We start from the raw sequence: 20,789 nt of genomic DNA, 5'->3' as shown, positions 1-20,789 counted from the left end.
ATTTTCAATTAAAAGTTTAATATCAGTAGTTTCTGAATAAACAGGCTTGTTTATTGCAAAAGCTTCTTGAAAACCCAATTGTCTGTTAGAAGGTAGTTTTGAAGAGAAAAAAAAATTACTAGCCCTTGTCAATATATATACATGGAATTTGGTTCAAGGAGAAGGGAGAGATTTTGCCACATAATACCCATCAGAACAGACAGAGCCAAGGTGAGAGGAAGGACACAGAAGCATACGTGTACTGCAACACAACGGATTTCTTTCCATGAGAGTAAAGTATGAGTATTATGTGAATCCCTTTTACTAAAGGGCTTATGACAAGAATTGCCTTTTGGGACTGATGGAGCAGTCTCAGCCCAAAAGGTAAGAAGCGAGTTACATTTTTCTCCTTAACAGATACACTTACCAGCTCTGTAAGGAACTAATATAGCTTTCTGATTTGAGAGATTAATACTATTTGTTTTCACAGTAAAAGGAAGTGCAAATACTAAGGGATTACTATTCAATGCAAAACCCTCATTCCTTTATCATTGGTGTTTTAAAAGGTGTCAACTTACATATGCTTTTCTAGAGCTCTATTGGTTCACTGAAATTTTCATGATCATGAAGTCAAGTAATCTTCATTAATATTTGAAATAATCCTCCCTAAATTCTAATGCCAAAAGTCCTCTAAACGTTCCCTTTACAACCTGCTCAAAGTGATTAGAGATATGGAGCCAACTGATCAAAACAGCAAAACTCACAGCCCCTCTCTAAGTTCAGTTCTTCCCTTCCTTTTTTCTTTCATATTGTAGAAAAATCTAATGAAAAAATGGCCTAAAATGAAAGAGGACCTGTTATGGTTACAAAAGAAAAAATAATCTACATTCTTAATTATTTATATCAGCATTGAGTGGCTATTCTTTTTTTCCTCAGGGTTTTATATGGATATTTATTTTCTTTGACCTCTGTTTCTTATACTAACCTTCTGTAAAACTTCAGTATGCTGAGCTATCCATGAAGGCAAATTAGGTAAGAGCTTGCTTTAGTTCAAAAACAATGTATCTTTAAAAAGATACACTGTGCTTCCTGGTAGGGTCTCACAGAGAGGCTCTATCAGTAATGATAAAGAAAAAAGTGCTTGCAATTACACCCTTTTATGTCTCAACTTTAACACAGTGCTTGTAATAATATTTTGGACAGGTATAACAATAGGCAAAGAGATGGGTATTCTAAGTATTTAAATTTGTATTTGGAAACAATATAGTACATATTTAAAAAGGGGAAGAGTGTTGTTTCAGAATTGATTTTAGTCTAGCAGCTATATGCCATTTCTTCTGTCCTGTAGAAAAGACAGCATTATTGTAGAAAGACTTCATGTTATTGCTAATACTTTATTGCTGTCTGCTAAATAATCTTCTTCTGTTAATATTTTCTTCTTTCAGGAATACTGATACACCATTTCTTCTTTTCATGTCCTACCTTCAAGCCCACACTGCTCTATATGCATCAAAATATTTCAAAGGAAAGAGTAAACATGGCTTATATGGGGATGCTGTGGAAGAAATGGACTGGAGTGTAGGTAGGTAGTACATTAACTGAAGTGTTACTATTGCTTAAATAATTTCTGAGGCATTTCTTTAATCTTCACTGGAAATCTGTGAACATTCCCAAAGTCCATCCCCATTACAAAATGACTAAATATTTGTATGCCTAAGTGATTAGAAGCTATTTTGTAAAATATAGTAACATTAAGACTGCATGTATTTTGTAATATGGTTCAGTCAACCTAACAAGTCAATGAAAGTTTAATATAGTGTAAGTCACCAATGGGAAAGCAGTCATTAAAGCCTGGGTTAAAGTGATTTCATAGGGCTGTCATCAAAAGAATTTATGATAAAATAACAGTAAAATCTTATTATGCATTGTTATTGATACTGTTATCATCATAAAAATATATGAATAACTCCTATTTATTGAAGAAGTCAGTTATCTGGGGGATGTAATTCTATGGACACAGTACAGCCAAAGGCCAGTAATTCACCTTATAAGGTAGTGACCCTCTCAGCTACCAAATACTAGAGAGCAATAATCATGAAATCCTTCAGTGGTCCTACTTTATTTCTGGGCATATGGGAATGACTTTCCATTTCTGGAAGTAATCACCTGTGAAAACAACTCAGAAGTTCATACTTGAAACAATCAGGCTGAAGTATACCAGTACTGAAAGATAATGACCCTCCTGTCTTCCTCCTCCCTACTTACCCCAGAACAATTTTGGTTTCAGAACAGTCAAGTACAAAATTGCTTTCTTTGAGCAGGCAATATTTATTAAATCACTAAAAACAGATTCTTATCACAGTTTAAAATGTGTGTATAATAATACATTTTCAGACAATGCCTTTTGATTGCAAGCATGTACAGTTCAATTTCATATGTATTTCTGTTTATAATTAGGACCAAGAAATTCTATTACAAATGTCAAGGGATGAATGGGCTATAGTAATCCTTCAAAACAGTACACAGAGAGTTTGTCATATACTTAAAGAAATATTGTCAAAAAGAAAGGTGGAAAGAAGCTCTTGAAGGAAGAGAAATATTTTTGTGAACAGCTGAACCTGCATTAGAGTTCATGAGAGTAAGGAAAACGTATGCAGCTCCTTTGTACATTCACCACTCATTCTGATGGTCTGGTTTATTACCATTCCTGAGTTGATTGTCTGCTACATTAGCCTTAGACTGCCTTATAGGTCCTGTGAGAGTGCTAGGTTCCCAAGTTGCTTATTTGTACTAACATGAAAAAAAATTAAATGGTGCTGCTTTCTCTTACGTAATAGGAACTACAAAGAAAACAGGTAAGAGAAAAGATTTTCAAAGGAACACAAAGGAGTTATGTACCTTTTGATATGGGCACACAAACTATTTATTGCAGTGTAAAAGGGAGTGGAGATTTATGGCACATTGGCTGCTCCACAATATCTTCCCACATCCATGTTCTTACCTCATGTTAGACCAAAACATCGAACCATGGTAGCATGGCCATTTTTGAGAGTATTAGAGTGTGTCCCAACGAGCACTCACTTTTGGTGAGTGGCACCTCAGACCCATTTGAGGTGCCTCAAACTGCACATGACACAAGTGCACCCACTCACCGCACTGCTAATTGACAGCATAACCCTTTTTTTTGACATCTGGAGATCCTGGTGTCAAAAAAAATGCTGCTAAAAAAAGCAGCACAGTATACGTGTTAACAGCATGCTGGCCAGAGCCACTCTCTAGCTGCCAGCCAGGCTCCAAGCACCTGGCTCAGTGTTGCTGCTCCCCCAAGAAGCCCCTAGAACCCCAGGTAAGGCTGCTGGGATCAGTACAGGTGCTGGCCTCAGTCTCCCTTAACCCACCCAGGTCAATTGCCATGCACGGGAGCATGCATGCAGGGGCATGCCCAGGGACAAATAGCAGCAGCACGAATATATGCTGCTGCTATTTTTCCCACAGGAAATGTGTGCACTGGTATGTGTGCATTTGTTGGGATGCACCCCTAAATTACAGTGTTTTACCCTGAGATAAGAGCAGTTACTGTGGAGAAACTGATGTTGTAAATCCCTGTTTGCTTTTACCAGGCACCAGTCATACACAAATGCCCAGCCCACTGAAAAAGGCACCTAACTCCCAGAGGCTTCCTCAAAAATTCAAGGCAAAATATGTCCAAGTAAAATAGATGTGATTAGCTAAGGATGGCATTGTATTCCCTTCTTTATCATCTAAGGGTGGTCCCTCTTCTGAATATCTAGACCAGGGGCGCTCAACCTTTTAGCCCCATGGGCTGGATGAGTGGTGTGAGGCTTGTCTGCAGCCTAGCTCCCCCATGGGGTCAGCATGCAGGGTTGAGTCTGACACATATAAATCAGGACCCTATCAGCCCCCCTAGCAACCTGGCCCAGCTCCACACACCCAACCTATCCTGCTTCTGTCCTGACTACCCAGATTGCGGCCTGCACTGCCTGGGCCAGTCCCCATGTGCCTAGATCAGGACCTGTAAGCCCAGATCATACCTCACATTTCTGTGGCCCCATGCACCATCAGACCAGCGCTATCATGGCCTTGTGCTGCATGCTCAGATCTGGCCTCACTATTGCCTTGGCCTTGCTTGCCTGATCTAGCATGCATGCCCATGCTCTCTGACCCACAAGTCTGGAAATCTGGCACCAGAGGAGCAGCAAGTAACACTGCCAGTATTCCCCCCACAGTTCAATTTTTGGACCCAAGGAGAACCTGGCAGGATGGATGACACAATTCAATAGCCTGCAGGTTGGGAGTCGAGTAGCACTGACCTAGACAACCTGTTTCAGTTGTCTACATGATTTTCTTAAAACTCAGAAATGCCACTTATGCACAGGTTGGCTCTCTATTTCTGGACGTATCAGGAACTGTTCATGTTGACCCAGGAAGCCAGTTTCAGGGGGAGTGCCAGAGAAGGAACTAAGTAATAGCTGATCTCGGGTGCAGTGGTTATAGAGTTGCACTGGGAAATTTGAACAATTGAGGTTCATCCCCTCTGGGTGAGGGTGCCTTAAATGTAGGTCCTCTGGCTTCCTAAGTCAATGCTCTAGCCAGACAGTTATTGGTGCAAACTCCACCCTGAAAGCCCCTGATGCTATGTTCCTAAGTCTCTCTGATTGTGGGTTGTGGTTGACTAATGTACATGCCCAGACATCTCTTATTTGTAGTCTATGCACTCAGGATACACAGCTAGGAATAGGATTCCTACCTTTGCCTACGATTCTTATCTCTTCACTTAGATGACCATAAATGTTATGTAGATCAGTGTTTCTCAACCTGTGGATTGCAACCCAAAAATGGGTCTCAAAGATGTATGAATGGGTCACAAACAAACTTGAAAATGGAGAAATGTGCGGAACCATGGCCTTTCCCTTGCAGGCTAGTACAGCTCCAGCCTGCCAGGAGCTCTTTGCCCTCCCCAGCCTCACACTGGGGGGGGGAGGGAGGGAGGAATAAGGGGCCTGAGTGGGGACTGGCCACTGATGTTTACAAATAGGTCCTAGTACAAAAAAGGTTGAGAACCACTGATATAGATAACTAAAACTGGCCACTTAGATGACTAGGAAGGAACTGGAATGCTACCAAAATTTGTCTAATATCTTGCTAATTTCATTGTCCAGCATGTTGTAGGTTCTGTGCTGAAAAGCATAAATAATGTTAGCTGGAACAGGTGGCCTGAAAAAAATGAAAAGCTGCAGACTTCCTACAAAAGGAGTAGTCACCTACTGTCACCCAAATGTAAATAATTAGGTATACACAGAGACATATGAAGGGAAAAAACACTAGAGATCTCAACTTTGCACAAAATCTTTAAATAGAAAAACGCTCTGGGTTTAGCATGGCAAATATAAAATATAGAAAACCGCATTATAGCACAATACTGAAAAGGACCAAATTCTTATAGAAAAGGATATACTACCTTCATTGAGTTATTTGAGAAATGCATGGCACCTAAGGTACAGTATGCACAGTATCAGGGATGTTTTGTTGTTTGGGGTAATGTGCCTTGTGGGGGGGTCATGAAAGGAAGGGAGAAAGAACAACAGATGTTCTACAGTTGTGACTGTCAGATTCCAGAGATCAAGCATTTCTTTCAAAATCAGAAGCATGAAGGTGAATGAAAATTTCCTGATTTGAACTCAGGATAAAAAAGATGTTCTTATGGCACATCACAAAATTCAAGTAAGATGGAAGAATCCCTGTTGAATCCCTCAGACAGAGAATCTTGAATCAAGGAAAATTCTTTCTGGAAAGTTAATTGTCTAACTCTTAGTAATGAATCTTAGTAAAAAGATTTCAAAGAAAAAATAATGTTTCACATGGGAGCTGACACAAAGGCAGGTCGATGAAATGCTCTTTTAAATATTTCATGTTTGTAGTTTGTTAAATTGGTAGGTGATGATTATGATTACATTCTATGTCACAAATACTAAGCCCAGAGTCTCAGGATAAGCTTTGAGACAATATATTTCTACTGTTCTTGCATATTGATGCATATGTAATGGATTTCAACATTTAAAGAATTTACAGTTATAATGTCACTGCATATAACATGCCCCAGAGGGTTATAATCAGGCTAGTTAACATTTTAATTTTGTTTCAATGTAGGTTAAGTACCTTATTAATGTTATTAATTATACTTCATAGAGCAGGTAGAATAACTTCACATGCTTTAAATGGAAGGAGAAGAGCTGGATCAACAGAATATAATCCTTTTCTCTCTGTGTATTTTTCCCATCTCTCTGTAATAACACAGTAGTGGGTTTGGATTTAATATGGAAGTATAAACAGATATGTGTTGAAATTATTTATGATACAAATTAAGTACCACTAAAAATAAACTACTACAAAGAGTATCAGAGCCCTCTACAGGTTTACATTAGTACTGTGTAAAGATTACACACCGTTTCAAAGACTACCAGAACAAGAGTTCTCTCTTCTGTCCTCCTTATAGTAGCAAGGCTACTAAAATAAATTGTTTTAGTCTTCTGCAGCATGATATTTGCATTGCCTAACTATAAGAAAGAGCTAGCGATTGCCATTACTAACAGTATTCTGGCACAATTGATATATTAAAAAAATGTGTGGCTATTACATTTAGCATCCTGATGGTTAATGAGAAAATGCTGTGAATTCCCAAGTGAAATGAAAAATAGGCCATCCCAATCTGTTGCATTAGAAGCAATACTGGGTGCATCTACACATTCATTAATATGCTGTAATTATGGTGCTTTAAGTTTAATACTTGTAATAACCTGTAATAGTTATTACGTCTAGTACTTGTAATAACAGGTACTAATTTAATGAGCTGTAAGCTGCACTACTGTGCATTAGCACCAATGAAAACTTTTTGTGTGATGCTTAATGCACATTAGACTAAATCTACTGTGCATCAGCTCATTAGCATGCTTTTTGCCAGCTGCACTAATGCGCAATAGAATTAGTCCAATGAGCATTAAGCATCTCGTTTAGATCCTTCCACTGATGAACAAATAGTTCAGTATGTGTTTATCATTAAATAGAGGGGGGGGAAACAACCTCCAAACTTTGTAATATGTATAGGTTCTATTTAAAAATTTCCTTAATGATATGATATAGTCATTGGAGAAAAGAAAATAGGTGGGTCCTATCTACAATTTGTATGTTGAAACAGACAAAACTATGAAACTGTTAGGAGTCAAATATGAAAAAGCCCTTGATTAACTATGGCAACTCAAAGAAACTACTTCCATTTCCCACTGATGGTAGGAGACTGTGGAAATAATTTTCATTCTTTGAACTACAGAAGGAATTGTATTTAATTATATCGATATTTTCTGGACTCAGACTGAGAAAGTATGTGTATTCATGGGCAGATTTTTGTACCATGGGCATGGTGTAGGGTCAAAGACCAAGATTTTCTAATATTTACTGATTTGGTGTTCTTAATCTGAGACATTTTAGTGGGTAAGATTTTTCAGAAGGTGCCCTCTGATTAGTTAATTTGAATTGTCCCAGGTTAGATCATCAAAAGTACTAACTAAGGGTGAAATCCTGAATTTATGGATTCAGTTTGGCCGGATTTTTATACAAGGCTCTTATGAAAAAAGTTATCAAAGATTTTATGGTCTCACTACCCATTCTTATAACACATATTGCCAAAATTCAAACTTCAGACTTCTTGGCCATTACAGTATATGGAAAAATGTTTATCTTCAAAATCTTCATTATTTAGGGCTTTTTAGGGTTTGAACTATAAAGGTCTTACCTTTTCTGTTAAGCAGAACCAGAAAAGAATTTAAATGAAGTAGTTAAGATATGCTGCAAATGTTACTTCTGCCCTTAGGAGAACTAGTTTATAAAATTGTATTTCCACTGTGTTTGTTTATTTTTAAGACAGAGTAGAGGATGTGAGGCTAAAGAATAATCTTGCAAAGTGATTCTACCATAAATCTGATTCAGTGCTGAACAAACAGTAAAATGAACAATAGCATCTCCTAGGTAAAGCTGATATTGTTTTGATAATATTGCAAAACAGTTATTTCAGAAATAAACTGTCCTTTGCATTATTCAAACACATTGCTTTCCCCCCTTTCTTTGTGTTCTTATTTTCAGTTTGAAAACACATTTTATCCAATTAATCCTGTATCTACCCCAGTAATGTGTTTGACTACAACATATAATCTAGAAACTCCTTGCTCATGGCAGGTTTATCCCTGCCTAAATTATCTCAGGCAAGTGTTTGCCTAACCTGATCCCCCAAGGGTGGAAATTAGGGCTTGTGAAGCTTCAGTTGCTGATTCGATTCAGCACAGCTTCGGCTCAATTCAGTGGCTGAGTCTCCAAATCCAAATCGAATCAGGAGACCCATTAATTTCTCTGAATCAAATCAGTTTGGAGAGATTTGGAATGATTCAGTGATTCAAACATAGACACAGCTTTAAATTTTTTTTCTGCATACCTCAAGGTATCAGTTGGCTCGTGAATGCTGCAATGGTGGGGCGGATGGAATGTCCCACAGGAGCACGGAGGACTCCCCAGTGTGCTTGGCACCAGACCTAGCAGTGAACCAGAAGCATTTCCAGTCCACTTCCAGGTCCACTGGGGAGCACTCAGGCACCCCGGCTCGGTGACTGGTGCCTCCTGGGTCTGGTAGAGCACCCAATGGCTGATCACTGAGCCGGGGGACACAGGGTAGCCCCCAGTGCACTCCCTAGCAGACCTGGAAGTGGACTGGAAGTACTTCTGGTCCACTTCCAGGTTGCTTGCCAAACTTGCAGAGGGACCTGAGCACTCCTGTGGGACACTCCAACCACCCCAGAATCACAGCATTCACGAGACATGACTGGTACTTTGAGGTATGTAGAAAAAACATTTAAAATTGTGTCTATTCTGTGAATCAGCATCAAACCTTCAGATTCAGCCAAATCAAATCGGGGACAGTGATCCAAATCAACAAATTGAATCACTGTCCCTGATTTGAGCCAAATCTGAATCTAAATCATTATGGAGCCCATTTCACACACCCCTAGTTGAAATTCCACAACATTTCTAAGTAACCTGCTCCAGTTCTTTACCACTCCTGTAGTTAAAAATTTCTTTCTAGTATTCAACCTAAATTTCTTTTATTCTAATTTAAGCTCTGCCTTGCAACTTTTACTGTTCACTGGGTACACTAAGACTATCCACCCTCTTTGTGGCAATATTTTTTTTTTATTTGAATACTGTTATTGAAACCTACTTCACTGTTCTGTCCTCCAGACAAAATAACCTCAAATCATTCAATCTTTTCCTGTAAGTCATGTCTCTGATCATTTTTATTGCTTTCCTCCTTTTAGTCTTCACTGGGTGTGTCTACACGAGACACTTTACTGTGTGTGTAGACTAATCTCCCCCTGGCTGCTGTATAGGGCCAGAGCTGGGTAGGAACAGCCTTGTACCCAGCTGCTTCCATGTATAGCAGATTGGTTGCCAACAAGGAGTACATGTAGATGTGCTCACTGTTAACAATATTGATGCAAATCTTGGTGTGTGTTGGGGGTCACCATTTGGCCTAGATGTGTTTTAGCATATTAACACCTTTTCTCTTTCCATCCAGCCTGCCAGAGATTTCCCAATGAAAATGTCCTTGTGTATATTCTTGTGAACTCTTTGGAAAACTGAATTCCTGTGAATACATGGGACTGAACTCAATAGTCCAAGAACCACTTTCTAGACCCCCCTGCTTCCTCTGTAGGTTAGACACGGGCATAAATCCCCAAGTCATCTCAATTCAAAGAAAATATGCTGAGGATTAGACACAGTGAATAAAAATAATTCTGTTTGGAAGTGGTGTGTATATGTATGGATTATTTTTACTGCTTCAAGCCATGGAGTTTATATATATATATATAATTTCCAAACTGGATTATTTTTCCTCACTGGGTCTGATCCTCAGCATGTTTCCTTTGAAATATACAGAGGAAAACTTGTCAGCTTGTCTCCTTAACTGGATGGATTCATGTAAACGTGTCATTAAGGTGCCTTGACCACTCCGCTTGTTTATATATATCACTTCCAAACTGGATTAACTACGTGTTAAACTACAAGCAGAGGAAGGGGAGGTCTGGCAAGTGGTTCCTGGACAACTGAGTTCAGTCCCCTGTGTTCACAGGAAGTCAGTTTTCATAAGTGTTCACAAGAATGTCTACTCCAACATAATTTATTGTGCTGTAGAGTTCTGTAGCTTGAAGCAGTAGATTTGAATCTGTGCAATGCCACAGGAAGGTTAGTTGCTATGTGGGCAAGGCAACATATAGTTTCTGGTTGAGGGTTAGTGTGCAGTGAGCAGTACAATATGTTTAAGCTCATTGCTGCCAGGCACAGTAAATTTTCATTCTATACACGGTCTATATAGGTCTGTAGGTGGAAGCAATGCCTAGAGGAAACTTGTCAGCTTGTCTCCTTAACTGGACGGTATCATGTAAACATGTCATTCTGATGCCTTGACTACTCCACTGGTTCCTAGTTATTTTCACTGCCAGTTTGAGGCATGAGTTTCAGAAATATCTTTGGCCCAAGCTCAGGGGCATCAATAAGCATGTTCACAGCCAAGGTAATAATTGTTTTTTCACAGTATATGTACTCCTTTGCAGCAGTTCAACTCACATCATCAGAATGAAGCAGAAAGAGCCAAAAATAGTGTTCTTGGTTTAGAAGGTTTGGCTCTGAGATAGTGGCAGGGTACACAAATTACACTTATTGAGTGGTAAGCACACAGGAAGTGCTCTACAGCCATAACCAAGCAGATGGTCAGGACACATCGAGCACTGTAGAAATGGTGGATAAGATAATGGTCTAAGATAACCCTGGATGGATGTGGTATCACACTTTAGCACTGTAAATTATGAACATCTTTACCACACCCCATTGTGACTCATGGTATGTCACATTCCTCCAACATCCTGTGGAGCACTGCAGCACCCCACTCACCCCACTTCATGGGGCGGTGGTCTAGCCTAGGCCAGAGCTCATCTCCTCTTCCCCAGTGCTGCACTGGCCCCACCTCCAGGGCTCTTAGTGACCTAAGGTATTAAAGCCCCTGTTTCCAACTCCCACCCTGCTTGCTCCCTCTGGCCAGCTATGAGCCACTGTCTGGTATTATTTCTCTGTGTGCGGATTCCATCTACCCCATCTCGGCACTTGTAAAGATTGCAGCTTTCGATTAAGTCCGATGCTGTTTGTTGGACATCACATTCATGAAGGTGTTCATCTTGTAGAGTGCTGTTTTGTAGCATCCATATCCAGATCTCAGTCTGTTCATTTGACTGCAGTTCTCTGTCAAGGTCATCCCTAATGGGACACTTATTTGGTATTGGTATAAAACACTGCAGGAATAGATTTCAGACTAGAATACTCTGAATGATCATTTAATTTCCATTCATCCCACCCCTTACCTAAATTTAGTGCAACACAAAAGGCCACAGTACCTGACCTGCTGGGCTCTCCATAGGCCTAGAAATCTGACAGCAGGAGAGCAGTTAGGGTCTGTCTTCTTATATCACTTTGTCTAATGCCCTAATAGAGCCCTAATAGACAGCACTAGCAAAATGAGGACAAAACCGGACCCCTGATGTGGGGGGTTGGAATGGACAGGGGAAGGGGGGTGGTACACAGCCAGTCTGGGTTTTGGGGAGCAGTGTCCATGACACAGGGCCAGAGGAGCACATGGCTGGAGACCCATGGCCTGGTGCCAGGCCGTGTGCACTCGAAGCCCTCCATTCATACTCATCTGATGAAGGTCTTCCAGTCTACAAGGGTGCAGAGCTAGTCAGCCAGGGCTTTGTGTATCCAGACAACCTGCTTCGTGTGGGGCCGGGGTCACCAACTTCATCAGGGAGGGAATACAGGCATCTGGGACACATGCACATGAACATACACACACATGCACATAAATATATGTAACCCGGACGGTACTTTAAGAGGTACCCCCTCTCCAATTGAAAGGATCAAAGCAGGTGCACAAGCACTGTGGGAGGTGTAGGGACACCCCCCCCCCCCTCCTCCAGAGCAGAGCCAGACCACAAGTGGGGACTTAACCATATACCTTTTATATGAGAGAACAGTACTGGGAACATAACCAGTATAAACCAGGGGGTATAGAGAACAGTACAATGCCCCAAAGGGGCAAGATTCAACAAAGGTTAGATACTTACAATCATAGACATATTCATCCAGTTGACAAAAGACGGAGTTAACCAATATGTAAAACACAAACAGCAGAACAATAATACTGGTTGGTGAAATATAAAAGGCACAAAATACAAAATGTCAAATGACAAGGAATATAGGGTCTAGGTACCTGGAGAGGGAGAAAGGCAGAAAACACAGTGGCCCCTTTCCACAGCAAGAAGAATTTCTCCCTGTTAGTTCACTCACCCCAAGTCACCCAATGTGGGCCTTGAAATTGCATTTCCCCTGTGGTAGGCAGAAACTCTACCACACAGCCACCAGTGCAGCACCAAGCTATGAGGGGTCTTGACCTTCCCAGAGCTGCAGCCTCATGTTGAGCTAGAAGTAGAGCTGAGAACCTCTCAGGTCACTGCTCAGATCCTTGCTGAAGCTGGGGAGCCTCTCTGGCTGGCTGCAGCCTCTTGTAAGCAATCCTGGAGCCCAGCGGGCAGCCTCTCCTGCTGGGTGCATGCTGCACTGCTGAGGGTCCAACTGCTGCCTGCAGGTCTCACTCCTTCTGGGGCAACTGCTTCTGCCCTGCTGGCCCAGCTCTTTGAATCTCCTTGCTGGTGTTCTTTGAGTCAGCCACGCTGCCCCTTTTATTCCCCTCCAGGTGACCCAAGGGGCCAATCAGGGGACATGGAGGGTGAGTCTCTGGGGCCTGATTGGTGAGGAAAGGGAATCCTACGTCCTCCAATCATCTTTTACCCTTTCAAAATCCCTGGGCTGAGTCACTGCCAGCTAGCCCATCACATATAGATACGCAGAACCCAGGCACCCATGTCACACATACATCCACACATGCATGCACACACACACACACACACTGAACCCAGGCATCCAGGACACACACACATACTTGGCAGTCATCCACAGGGCACAGTGGATGAGCATGCATGATACAGCTGACTGGTGACCACAAGGGAGCATGCCATGCTGACATGCTGCTACATCAGGTCCAGGTGGGTGACCATGATGTCCCCACCAGCCATCTGGACCTGAAGCAGCAGCTAGTCAGTTGTATGGCTCCACTCGGAATCTTTGGCATCCTGGGCAGCCCAAGGGGCATGCTGGAGGGCATGCAAGAGTTCCCTCCTACTTGCTGGGCTTAGTCCATGCAGGCAGGCTCCAAGCCTCTCCTCCCCACCCTCCCCCGCCACCCCCTTTGCAAGAGCTATGTTCTGCTTGCTCCCGATCTAACCTTGGGCACTTAAAAGTAAAGCCTGAAAGAGCGCTTCCACCTCAGGCTTCTTGAATGCTTGTACTCAGTCAAAATTACTGGTGCAGAATTAGATCATGCTGTGCGATTATCTTTGATTCAGCTTTTTTACTATAACCAGACCTCATTAGTCAGATTTAATTTGTGTGTTCAATGCTTAGACAGTACAGTGATAGGTCTGTAATAAAGATTATTACAATAAATATGTGTAAATTCCTCCCAAGGGCTTTCAACTCCAGAAGAAAGGAAAAAGATGAAAACTGTATACTTTATATAATTCCTTTCATCTGAAGAACTGTAAATACTCAGCAAACTTAAACAAGTAATATAAATACGTTAGTGTTCATTTTATCTTTTGCTGAACTGTGTCCAACTTGGTAGGGAAGTGTAGCAAGGGCCTAATCCAAAACCCATTCAAGTTAATAGGAATCATTTCCGTTGACTCCAATGAGCTTTGAGCAATGAGGTTCCAACTGTTTAACAGTCCACAGCAAAGGAGAGTAGATTCAGCGAGGAAGTGAAAAATACCTTTCAAGATTTTATGAGAAATTTGTGTAAGCAGAATTAAATTAATGAAACTGGGATTTGGCTACAACACCAATAAGACAGTCAACATCTGTGCTCTGAGGAAGGCTGTCATGGAGTCTTAAATGCTTATAAATGATCAAAAGGGACTTGTGTTTTACAGAAGAGTGCTTAGTGAGATTCTGAGATGTGTAACTGTCTCCTTAACTTACAATTCTATGTCTTCAGTAGACAGAATATATATACTGTTTTATTATACAGTTTATTAGTATATACTTGTGTATGTTAATATTATGTACTTAATAAACTATATAATAGTATTTGCATTCTGGAAGAGTTATGAGAAATTTATGAATTTGTAAATTCTTAAACTTGGAAAATGATCCTTAATTATAAATTCATTAAAGGGAAAAATTATATTTATTTTAAATTACTGTACACTGAAACTATACGCCTAAGAAATATTCTTAACATTCCTAATCTATTTTTAGTAGTAATGTTTTTATTCTTCTGGGAAATGGTATGACATTCAGCTAAAACCTCTTAACATCGCTTCTTTGTTTAGCTAGAATATGTGAGCTGGTCCTATTATATTTTAGTGTTCAGAGTCTGTATGCAATCAGCATTTATTTAGAATCTCACTCTGTTAATTCCAGCTCATGAAAGTACCATATATAAGCTGTTCGTTCTCAGCAGATTAGCGAATCTGAATTACATTAAAAAGAAATCAAAATAGAGAGGAGAAATAGCACTCTCATGTACCTTAGCAAAAAATAATGACAACCTCACAATTTGTTACTTTTATTTGTTTCCCTAATTATTAGAATTACACACAGGAACAGAAGCTATGGGCCAAATTTAGTACTACTTTACACCTTCTGTAATCATTTATGTATGTGCAAAGCAGAATTTTAAAGCTACCATTTCAGAATATCCCGAGACTTATAGTCTCTGAAGAATATTGTTTTCTATCATTCCACAAGTTCAAGTACATTACAGTCAATATAGTTCTACTCCACACTGTTTTATTAACTCATTTCTACTCAAATGTTGAGAGACCATTTCTAGGTCTAAGAAGATGGAGAAGTCTCTAGGACCACTTACTCTTTAGGCACCACTGATGAAATTATCAAGAAGGGTACAGATTAAAGACATTTGTCATGGTGTCTTTTGTTCTGTGGATGCCTTCCAACTCAGATCTGGGCTTGGACCCAAACTCATTTCATATGTCACCAAACAGTAATGACTTTTAGTCACTACTGAATGGGGTTAAATTTAAGAGGTGTCTTAGTAATGTAAAGCTCCCATTTCCAGAATGATAAGCCTTGTGAGCTACTTAATTCCCCCTTAAATGCAGTTTTCTTTTTTTATATATAACATCCTTGTACACAATATAACTCCTTCTAGAAGCATTTTACTTATTTTTTTACAAAATTACAAACCACATAGCAAGTAGCCATTGCCATAATTTTTTTTTTTTTTTAATCAGTCAAATTTAACTAAGTTGACTAACATTCCAGTAATGTGAAATCTTAGGCTAGTTACATTCAATCAAAAAGCCCAGGACAGAATCAATCTAAAGTATGCAGTTTTCTGTAAGTGACATAGTTTAGATAGGTAGTGAGGTAGTGAACAGAACACACATTTGGCTTTTGGTGGGCGGTGCAAATCTTAGACCAGGTTCCACCACTTTAAACTAGTCTGTGTGTGCCAGACTTCTTTTCTCCTATGGGTATAGACCAGTTTTGTGCGCTGAACTTGTTCTGTTACAGGTACAGGCTGGCTTCTGATTACTTACATGGGTTAAAATGTAATGTCTGTACCTGGTCTTCGTAATGCAGTGTCAGTTGCTTGCTGTGTTATATCTGAAATTACATAGAACTGTACTGCAGAGGATTTATTAGAAGCCACTAGGAAAGGGGTTAAATTATGCAAGCACAAATGTAGTCATAGATTCATAGCATCAACCATAAGCACGTATTAATCAGAAAAGCACCTCTTGGGGATTCATACTTTGTCTCTAACCCCATTTAAAATGACTTTTGTATTTTATTTTGCCAACATGTCATTTATATAACTTCTAAAATTACAGTATTTCACTTGTAATTATGATTCCCTGAAAACTGAGCTCAATTAAAAAAGGAGCTATCTTTTCTTATAACATTGTGAATAGATATGCTATGATCAACAAGAAAATTAACATCATGCACGATAGGAACTGGAATATTTGTTGGGGAGATGCGTTTGTAGGTAAAGTGACTTCACCTTATATAAAGATGAAGGAATGAAAGAAACAGACAATTCCATTTAAAAAAAAAAGGGGGTTCAGAGTTCTGTAATCATAAACTTTCGACCACCTACATCCCTTCACAGAAGAATGTGGTCCTCCTTAAATTTAATCAAGCATTTTATTGAGGTAGTAGGATTTTACTCCTTGTACAGGAAAACTCATCAGAATGTTGATCAGGAACACAAAGCCAGCGTAAAATTCACGTCACGATCTATTCTGGCCTTGATGGAGGCTTCTGATGGCAGGTTCTCCATATTGAAAATCTGACTCTGATAGAGCCAGCTTTACTAAAAATGTTGGCTGGGAAGGAAGTGTAACTAGAGCACCTAATGGATGTACTGACTCAGATCATGTACAAGCATTCATTTCTCAGGACAATTCCTGTAGAGCATGGGTAGGCAATTATTTCAGCTGGAGGGCCACATAATGAGTTTTGGAGATCTGTTGATGGCCACATCATCTCTCTTTCTCACTTTGTCTTTCCCTTCCCTTCCCTTCCCTTCCTTTCACACTGTCTCTGTCTTCTCTTTTCTTTGTTCACCAGGAGCCCCAATGTTCAGCTGTGGACCTAGGCAGGAGCCTCTGCCACGCCAGGCAGCTGGCAGTGTCTCTCTCTGTCTTTCTGTCTCCCTCCCTCTTCTCTTCACATTGTCTCTCTCTTCTCTGTCTCTCTCCCACTCCCTCCCTCTCTCTCCTCTTTCCAGAACCCAGACAAAGCTGTAGTTTGCCAGGAGCCCCATCACAGCTGATACTGACACTTGCCCAGTGCAGCAGCAGCTCCTGCGTGGGTCCACAGGTGAGTGCTGGAGCTCCTGGTGAACTACAGCTTTGGCTGGGTTCTGGAGAGAAAGAGAGGGACAAAGAAAAGACAGTAACAGTGAGAAAAGAAGAGACAGAGAGAGAGATGAAGAGAAGCACTGCTACCCATCCATTGCAGCAGTAGCTCCTGGCTGGGTCCACAGCTGATGCCACTGGCAGGTTCTGGGCTATGGCTCTGGGCAGGAGCTTCTTCCATGCTGGGAAGGAGGTGGGTAAGCTGTGGACACCACCAGTAGGTTCTGTGTCCAGGATCCTGAGCCTGCCTGTGATTTCCACAGCTGACTCCAGCACCCATCCGCTGCGACAGAAGTCCCACTGAGGCCTACAAGTGATCCGTGATGCTGCTGGGTGGAAGGAGTGCCACCCAGCCATGCACCCAGCCAGCACCATGTAGTGGCTGGTGCCGCCGGCCACCCACAGGCCAGATCCAGTGAGTTGGCAGCCATCCACCTGCAGGCTGGATCAAATCTGTTGGCAGGCCAGATCTGGCCCATGGGGGGTATTTTGTCCACCCCTGTGGCAGAGTAACTACATTCATACATTCATACAGTACATATATTCAGTTTGTAACCACCCTCTCTCCCCTGTTCCTTGCACCTTCCTGAAACAGGGATGAACCTAGTGTTCCAGTGCAGTCCTAGTGTGGGGAAAGTGTGGGGAGCAGCTGCTGGTCCTCTCATTCATGGGAAGACTGAAACAGCCAAGCAAAACCCCCTACTATTTCTCACACCAGAGGCTCCAGTGTAAGGAACAGGTAGGGAGCTTGTACCCCTTCTGCCTCCACCTGGCACCAGGGCACCAGGAGCCAAGCGGACAGACCAATGCAGCAAGACCCTGTCTGCTTCTCACACTGTCATCTATAGTGTGAGGAGCCAGCAAAAAGCAGCTGCTAACTGCTCCTCCTCTCTCCTCATAGTCTAGGGGCAGGCAGTTATTTCAGGCAGAGGGCCACTTATTGAGTTTTGGCAAACCATCAAGGGCTGCATGACAGGCAGCCAGGGGCAATTAAATATTAATTTTCCAAATTTTTTAGGGGCCCTGCAGGCCAGATAGAATGGCTTGGTGTGTTGCATCCAGCCTGTGGGCCACATTTTGCCCACCCCTGTCATAGTCTATGGCAGGGGTGGGAGCAGCCCTCTCCAGATAGGTGTGACCCCAGTCTCCAGGAGGCATGGGAGCCTTTCTCCACAGCTCAACTCCTTCTGGTCATTGGGAAGAGTTATGCTCTGATGAAGTGCACAACCTTTCATTCTCCTGGAAGAACTTTTGTTGGTTTGGAGCTTGGTTATTTTTCTGTTGTAACCATCATTTTTGGTTCAGGAGAAACAACGTGAGTAGTGGTACACTCGTAGTTTCACCAAGAGAACGACAATTTTCCTGGTAAAAATATAAATCTTGTGTGTGGCCTCAGTGCATCACCACATCAGCCCCTTACCAGGGATTCTGCAAAGCTTCCAGGAAGAACCAAATCTGCCATGTAGCAGCAGAAATCCTGTTGGAACACACTATAGATGCATCTTTCATCCAGTGCAGGGGGCCAGGCTGGAACTAAGATATGAATTTTCTTCACCGTGCCAGTTTTAGTGATCATATGTGAAGTGGAAACCTTCCAAGTTGACTTATGAACATGACTTAACCATCGTTTTTCTTCCACACTTGGACACAGAATGCAATAGCTATCCAAGTATTTATTAAGCAATGGCCACTGTTGCAATAAAGAAGATAGCTGAATTAGTACTTGAAGGTTATTAATTATAAAAATTGCTTCAGTTTGTGTGAGAGGGAAACCCAGATATGACACGAAACACAGAAACTAGAGAAAGACAGACTTATGAAGACAATGTAATCATTGAGGCAAGCAGTGAACATTTGAAAAATGGCAATATTAATCTTTTCAGTGCCACCTTAATGAGCATCTTTGTGTATACATCTTTCTGTGACACCCATCAGTGTAACAGGTGAGTTCTTCACCAATTTAATGCATTTATTTTCACACCACATCTGTATGATGAGAGAATAGCACTAGCCCATATTATAGATAGGGAAGTGAGGCAGAGAGAGAGAGGCCAGTCATCTAAAAGTATCTGCAATAACATATGAAAGGGATAATATGATTAGTTTCCCGACTGACCCAAAAAGACCCTTCTATTTCTATTCCCTTTTTTCTAACAAGTTGCATCTCATTATCCTAGAACACTAGTAAATAGTTATTATTATTTATTTTATGTATTGTATTCGATTTATATGCAGGGTAACCATACATGCAGGACTGACCAGGAAAATTCCAGATATTGAATGGTAGTCCCAGCCAGCCAAAGAAAATTAAAATGAGCATCATGGGTGTGAAGGGCAGAGGCAGAGCATCAGGAGCTGTGAAGCCTTTGCAGGCATAAAAACTGCCCATTAATACTAATTGTTACTTCACAGATGATTGTTAACACTTGTGAAGTAAATAACAATGGGTCTTTAATGGGCCATTGTCTCCTTGCAGCATGCAGTAGCTTGGGGGTGGGGGACAGTGTCCCAGATTTCACATTGTTCCATATGGTTAGCCTATTTGTATGCCACTCTTCACAACAAAAGCTCAGGACAAATTACAAGAGGACAAAATGACTTATGAAACATCAGCACAAACAAGAGAACAAAACAACTTAAAAGGGAACTACAGCTTCAATATAAAACAATATCCCAGCCTAGTGTTGTTTGCTAAATGACTGCCCAAATAGGAAGGTTTTACAATGCTTCCAAAAGATGTTCAGGCTCAGGCTCTGGCAGGCCTCAAGAGGGAGGAAAGCTCCAGGCCTGAAAAGCAACTATTGACAATGACTTCCCACATGTTTTTGCCAAGCAGATTTTAGCTCACTGGTTACTCACAGCTGACCTTAGGAATCATTATGAGGAAGAAGGGTAGATATGTAGGGTCTAGATTGTCTGGGGCTTTATAGGTCAAAGCCAGTACCTTGAATTATGCCTGGGAAATTATTGGGAGGCGGTGCAGCCCTAGCCACATTGGAGCACTGGCAATCCACCCTATTCTGCACCAGCTATAGCTTCCAGGTGGTTTAGAACTAAATAGAACCAACCGGCTGGATTTTGGCTTAGTTGGTATTTTTGAGAAACCTCTAGCACTTTTGAAATCATCACTGCTAGCTTTGGAGGTGTATACACAATTCTTTCTTGATGCTGATACCAGTGCTAATAGTTTTGAGAATAATTGGAGTATCATTTGCAATGAAAAGGATAACTTTGCATTCAAGCTTGTAATACTTAGAGCGTTGGTTCAATATTGTAGGCTATTCTACCTCTATACATTTGTTCCTGATACTGAATTGCCACACAAAGATTTGAAGCTCCTAAATCATGAAGCTCAAGTTGCAGATGATAATAGTATAGAACTGACATTACTGACATTGCTGATAGAAATGGTATCCTATTACTTGATTTTCCCTATAACATGAATGATTGCTAAAATAAGAGAGCAATATAATAGGCAGGTTGATAGTATCAAGGGACTCACGGCAGAACTAATTTTGAAGTAATCTACTGTAATAAACAGTTTTGCTGTACTGAGACCAAAGCAAAGCAATTATGTATTTTACGTTACAGAAAGCTGTTTACCAGGGCAGAAGATATATAATGAAATTTTAAGGTTATATTATGTAATGTTGCAGCCCACATCTCAGAAATGATTAAATTACCAGTGGAAAG

General features: G+C 41.0%; 1 protein-coding gene across 1 annotated transcript in view; it reads left to right on the top strand.

The window, feature by feature from the left end:
• Positions 1-20,789, top strand: part of STS (steroid sulfatase (microsomal), isozyme S) — a 144,856-nt gene that overhangs the window by 28,092 nt on the left and 95,975 nt on the right. Inside the window, exon 6 of the mRNA XM_019529357.1 lies at positions 1,425-1,561. Coding sequence (XP_019384902.1) covers positions 1,425-1,561 — 137 coding nt within the window. The remainder of the gene's footprint in view (positions 1-1,424; positions 1,562-20,789) is intronic.

Source organism: Crocodylus porosus, unplaced genomic scaffold (genome assembly GCF_001723895.1).
Source record: "Crocodylus porosus isolate Cpor-Errol unplaced genomic scaffold, CroPor_comp1, whole genome shotgun sequence".
Taxonomy (NCBI): domain Eukaryota; kingdom Metazoa; phylum Chordata; order Crocodylia; family Crocodylidae; genus Crocodylus; species Crocodylus porosus.
This window is presented reverse-complemented; position numbering and strand designations above follow the sequence as displayed.